Here is a 5,937-nt window from a genome sequence, read left to right on the forward strand (position 1 = left end):
AAAAAAAAAAAAAAAAAGGCGGTGTCCCTATACATATTATGGACAGAAAAGAAATAACTTTATGTCTTATACTAAATTCCTGGGAAAATCTCAGCTGCTCTATCTGTAGGATTCAGAGCCTCTGCATTCCAGCAGGTGGTCTTGGTTAGATTAGGGTGCAATAACACATTCTTAGGAGGATTTCTCTTCACTGCACTTTCGACAAGTGCAAAAAAGTAAAGAGAATACTTTGATTTGCGTTTCATAAACCCTTTACTGAATTTTTGTTGCTTACACTTGCAGCCCTAATGCTTCAGTTGTTACTAAGAGAAGCCCTTAAAGTAGGGATGATAGAATTTATCCTGTCACAAATGTTTTAGGGTCAAAGTGAGGGACTATTGAAAAGAGTGCCAGCTGGGAAACACCAACTTCACTGCTGCACCATTCTTGGTGCAGCAATTCATTAAAACCTTGGACTTAAGTTAGCAAGATGGATGTTGGAAGCACACAGTAAAAATAATGACATTTGCAATGCTATCTAGAAGCAGCAAGCAAATTGAAAAGATATTCTAGACTCTCCAAAGGGGGTGTGGAGTAGGAGGGCTACAACAGGGCTTTGCACAGCTTGCTTGTTTTGAGTGCAATTTATACATCATGAGGGCACCTGTTTTACTGGAATAATACAGAGGTCAGGGAAATGCAGCTGCCTGAACAAAGCAGCCATAGCTGACAGTTGGCTTTTAAGCAAAATCCATTTCACGCCATTGGCAAGTAAAACAACCTTAGACATAAAGTGGTGTTGTTGAATTAACACTAAAAGAAATACTGTGGTACTCTGAATGCATTTTGTAAAAGCAGTCAGTGAAAACGTGTCAAGGATGTGTCCACTTGAAGCCTTATTGCTGTAACACTTCTGTTGAGTGGAAACCCCAAGTGAAATAGCCTAGGAAGTGACTAAATGTGAAACCTTCCATTTCCAGATGGAAATAAAACCAAAAAGGAAATGTTTTGCTTTCTAAAGTGCACTCAGTTGTGATAACCTTGTCTTTCATAAAGAAAGGAAGAAGTAAAGAATCTCCCTCACAGACAAGGGTGAGAGCAGGTTGAATTTGTGAGGATCTTGCAGTACAACAGGGGGTTTTACATCACCATTTCCTGTTGCAACAGGAGCACTTCCTCATTGAAAATAACCTGAAATTCAGTACAAGCAGACGCTGAGTTACCTGCTTTGACATTAGCAAAGGTGATTTCATCGAGAGAACAGGAAAAGTAGGAAGCAAACAAGAACACTGAGCCATTCAGTGGTGATGAGCTGCAACTGAGCTACAAAGGGTTTTTTTTGAAATGCAGCTGGATATCATGATGCCAGATGAAGCAAGGACTTCTACAATAACCACAGCAGCACAACTACTGAAGCTGTCCCACCAGGATGCATGCAAGGAAAGGAGGAAAAGGGCAAAAAACCTAGTGGGCACTGAAAAATTATTTGTGAAATGTTGGTAAACTACCAACCACCATGACCACCAAACGCACGTGCATTCCCACAAAGACAACAGGTATCATCAAGGAGCAAACTCCCAGCTGCTGTTGGTCTCTAATCAAAAGGGCAGCAGTAATAATAATAATAAATAGTAACACAAAATAATAATTATCTGAAGCAATAGTCATTTCTTAGATGCTGATTTATTTTTTCTGCTCAGAGCACCATCCAACAGTGGGAGGGCCCATGGAGTCCCTCCTGCAAATGAAGTGGTCTAATGGTGAGAAACAAAACAAATCTAGAATAAAATCTGTAAGATTGTGAAAGAATGGGCAAATACATAGAAACAGCTTTTCTAGTTATTCAACTCACAGGCAGCTGTCCCCTGCAAACTAGAAGGTGGAGAATCATCTAATAAAATCTTCCCTTCATAGAAAGTTACCAAAATGCTTAAGAAATAGAACAACAATACAGAATCATATTTTTATTATATCTGTATTATTAATACAGAATCAGGATCAGCTGCTTAGTTTTTCCCATATCAATCAAATAAATGATGACAGTGACAGAGAAATCCACATATGGGACAATTCACATTCTACTTAAGTTAGTGAAAGTCAGGGGTTAGCAGCACTTTGTACAGCTCAGGCTTTTACAGTCCTCTTGCTGCTGAAAGGCTGCCAGGGAAATGCCATCAGGGGGGTCTGCTTTCACACTGCAGGATCTGCAGTTTTGTATCAGGTGAAGAGGAAGAGGAACATGGAGCTGCACTCTTCATTAAAACAGCAGTGATGAAGCCAGGGTAAGAACAAAGAAAAACTAAGAGACATAAAAAATGAGAGCTGAAATTGTTAATATGAAAATGCTAACAATGTTCACAGGATACTGAGCTGCAATAATAAACCTGTGCTGTAAGAGTATGTGGCAAATATATCTGGGCTATGATTTCCTCTTTTTGTCAGAGAAAGATAGAAGGAAATCATCATAATCTAATATAGATGACATCTTTGATAATTATTTTTAAAAAGTGAAGTGTCATTTATCCAAACCTAACATAATGGTCTTATTTTAAATGTCACAGTAGTCCTCATGGGGGAAAAAAGATTTAATTTTCTTGGTTTACAGCTGTAGGCTTTGCAGAAATACTCCACAGTAACTGCATTTGAGGAGATTGAGTGACTTTAGATCCAGTATTCTCAAACTCATCAAATATTAAACTCCATAATGCTTTACAAAATGTTAGCCTGTATATAATGTATTGCACCTGTCTGTACTTGTGATACCTACACTCACATGAAGCACAGAGAATTGATGTTAGCTCATCCAGATAATTCATTTACACTTTTCCAAGGAGTGGGAAACAACTTTGAATTTACAAAAAGACCAATCATATTTCAATTATTAAAAGCTTTCTTCTTTCTTCTACAGAACGTGATTTTACATTATACACTTCTTAACAGAGAAATCCTGTCAGAAAGAACTTGCAGGTTAAATAATTCCTGTAATTCCCAGCAAACAGCCCAGGTGTATGACACTACTACAGATCTGTTTGTTTCCTCTATGCTGTGTGTGTACACACACACTTATTTTCTGAGCAGACAACTGACTCATGGTGGCTAATTGTAGTAATGAACTCCACAGCACAGGGAATTAATTTAATATTCTGCTGTGCCTCTGCCCAGGCATTCTCTAGGTACAAAAATGTTCCTCAAAACTCATCTTTAATGCTGAAATGTGGCTGATCTTCAGGTTTAAAGTCCAGATTGGGGCTGCCATCCTCATTCAGAATTCGCCGAGAAGTATAGCCAACAATTGGATATTTGGCTTTATAAACATTATTGAAGATGTCATCCAGGGACTTCAGCTCCTCCTCTGTGAGTCCTGTCTAAAGGAAAGAGGGAAATGAAAGCCCTGTCTCAAATAAATAAAAATAGAGATATTTACATGTTTGGGTTTTTTTTTTTAATGATTACTGTAAACCTTAGGGTCAGCTTTTGGGTTTACATCAGAGCATGATGAACAAAATTGATAGCACAGCCTGTAATTGTATTCTTTCCATTCAAATTCAGCCTTGACAAAACTTTAAGGTGCTCAGGTCAGACAAGCAACAACCCATCACCAGAGCTAGCATTCACTGCCACATCAGGATACACCAAACTAAAAGAAAGGGATTTACTGTCTTTGTGAGCATCTTTTTAAACAGCAGGCAATTTCCCTTTTATATGCTTACAGAAGTTGTATTGATTCCAGAAATGAAAAACTTTCCTCTTGAAGGCTGTTTGCACCTTTCATGGCCAATAAATATGTTTTATGTATCTAAAGAGAACTAATGCATTTTGATTTTAAATATGTGATTCAACTTATATAAATGCAAAAATTTAAAATCATCACTCATCATCTTGCATAATAATAAAAATTTGCAAAGTGGAATTAAACTGATGGCCCATTTTCTTACTGTATCATGTGTAAGATCTGCTGGATCCAGAGACATCTTTGCAACTCCTCTTGTTGAGTCTTTTCCAGCCAAAGCATTGTATGGGGCTCCTTTTCCATAAAATTCTGTCAGATTAAAAAAAAAAAAATAAAATCCAGTGATGATCTGACAATGTACAGGGTATGTTCAGCCTCTACCCTTCACCAGACTGTGAAATGAATGTCACTGAACTGAAAGCAGCAACTCAAGCCTAAGGTTCTTCTTTCCAGAACTGACTTTGGATTTCTACTTGTTGGGCTTATACAGCTGTTGAACTTCCTATACTGTATTCTTAAAATTCACCTATTATTTAGAAAGTTCTTTACATTCTCATGAGATGTTTGTAGACCCCAGAATTTGCAAGCTCTGTGTAGGATTTGAGATCACCCAACCCAGTGTGTATGCCCAGGCAAGGTTAGTACAAACACAGTAACAAGCCATTGGTTTACTTATGATGACATCCAGGCAAGTGTCTAAAACCCTCATGGTCCCTTCAAACTTCTTATAGCAAATCTGGATTAAGTAGCAGGAGCTCAAATTAAAACATCTGCAGTTCTCAGGAAGGCACAAAGAGCAAGGGGTGTGAACACCAGCACAGAAGGAAAAGATGCAGCTGCAGCAGTTGATATTGTGCAGTGGGTACATCCACACTAGGCTTGATCTGCTCAGCTCATGTACCCAGGGCAGTAAAATGCTGTAGCTTCCATGTGGCCTGACCCCATCTGGCAAGGACTCAGGGAGCTGGGAAGTTCTTCCAGTTTTCATTAGCAGTGCCCAAGTTACCTGGACAGTGCTGGCTTGTCTGTCTACATGTTGTGATCTCGGTACAGTGTAAGTTCTAGACAAAACCTTAGTAGGGGACCTGTCAGAGGAGGAAAATCAAGTTTTTTAGAAAAGGAAAAAATGTATCTTTCTGTGGCAATTGAACTGCAGGCTTCCAATGCACTGGGAATGTTTAAACCCAAAAGTCTGAATAATAACATGAAAGCAAAGTAGACAGCAGAGGAGAAGCACACTAACCTTTTCCAGAGGTGACATCAAACACGACACCCTTCACTGCCAGGTAGATGGGCTGTCCTTCCTGGAGGGAAAGCCATCAATACATCCTCAGCACTTAAGCACAGGCAAAAAGCAGTTCGTTTCAGCTGTGAAATCCACAAGCTCTTAGGACACAAATTCTGTGTTGTACGTTTACTCTTGTTATGTCACCAGATGTGTTCCCTCTCTTGACATCTCTTGCTTGTGCTTTAAACTGCCCCTAATATTCTTTGGGGGTTCAGCCATAAGCAATGAGAATCTTTTTAATCTAAACAACCATAGGAGGCAAGTCCCTTTTGCAAGTCACCTCTTGTCTGCACACTAGTCTGCTTGAAGATTGTCAGCTGCATCTTTCTATTCCTAATGCAGATGAATATTGCCCAAAATAAAAGGGTGTGTGGCCAACAGCATTATTTGATTAAGAAACAAAGATAAATACATAAACACACGTAAATCTGATCTGCTGACATCTGTTTTACTTAATAAGCCAGTGCTTCTGCTTTGTGTTTTATACATAAGATGTAATTTCAGTCAGACATTGGTTAGTCTCTTCAAAGTATCTAGAGAAGACCTGAGAAGGTCAGACAGCAAGTGTTTCAAAAGACAAGCAGATGTGTATCCATACAGGACTTTATCGTTTTTAGTCCGGAGTTCTGCTGAGCCCTCTGAACCACAGGAAGCTAAACACTCCTAAGTTAAAACTGTCTGGTTATTTTGATAATCTTGGTGGGTTTTTGTAGTTGTTGTTGCTGTTGGTTTTGGATTTGTTTTTTAAGTCTAAGTACGTGGTTTAATGAATTACTGAGAGAGAATGAACTTTGGCTCCAACTCATGGTAATCTGAAATTCTCTGGCAGGAGCACCTTGCCAAGCAGGGAGCGAGGAGAATGGCACATGGCACCCAATTACCTAACGGTGTGTGCAGCATCAGCGCCGGCAGCTGCCAGCCGCACTGGGGCAGAGGCTGG

General features: G+C 39.3%; 1 protein-coding gene across 1 annotated transcript; it reads right to left on the reverse strand.

Annotated features, from left to right (window-relative positions):
- Nucleotides 1–1,643: 1,643 nt before the first annotated feature.
- Nucleotides 1,644–5,865, reverse strand: NENF (neudesin neurotrophic factor). Its single transcript, XM_031059561.1, has 4 exons — nucleotides 5,833–5,865; nucleotides 4,953–5,013; nucleotides 3,915–4,018; nucleotides 1,644–3,344 (listed from the first exon to the last, which is right to left on the reverse strand). Exons 1-4 carry the CDS (start codon nucleotides 5,863–5,865, stop codon nucleotides 3,168–3,170), a joined length of 375 nt encoding a protein of 124 aa, XP_030915421.1. The 3' UTR covers nucleotides 1,644–3,167.
- Between the last annotated feature and the right edge of the window lie 72 nt (nucleotides 5,866–5,937).

The sequence above is a fragment of the Geospiza fortis genome, unplaced genomic scaffold (genome assembly GCF_000277835.1).
Source record: "Geospiza fortis unplaced genomic scaffold, GeoFor_1.0 scaffold41, whole genome shotgun sequence".
Lineage (NCBI taxonomy): Eukaryota > Metazoa > Chordata > Aves > Passeriformes > Thraupidae > Geospiza > Geospiza fortis.

Bases quoted from the DNA above. Each gene is read 5' to 3' on its own strand.
- NENF (XM_031059561.1), bottom strand. From the start codon at position 5,865: ATGTGCCATTCTCCTCGCTCCCTGCTTGGCAAG. The intron at 4,019-4,952 runs GTTAGTGTGCTT...TTAATCTGACAG, and splicing joins TGATGTCACCTCTGGAAAAG to AATTTTATGGAAAAGGAGCC. The intron at 3,345-3,914 runs GTAAGAAAATGG...TCTTTCCTTTAG, and splicing joins CAGATCTTACACATGATACA to ACAGGACTCACAGAGGAGGA.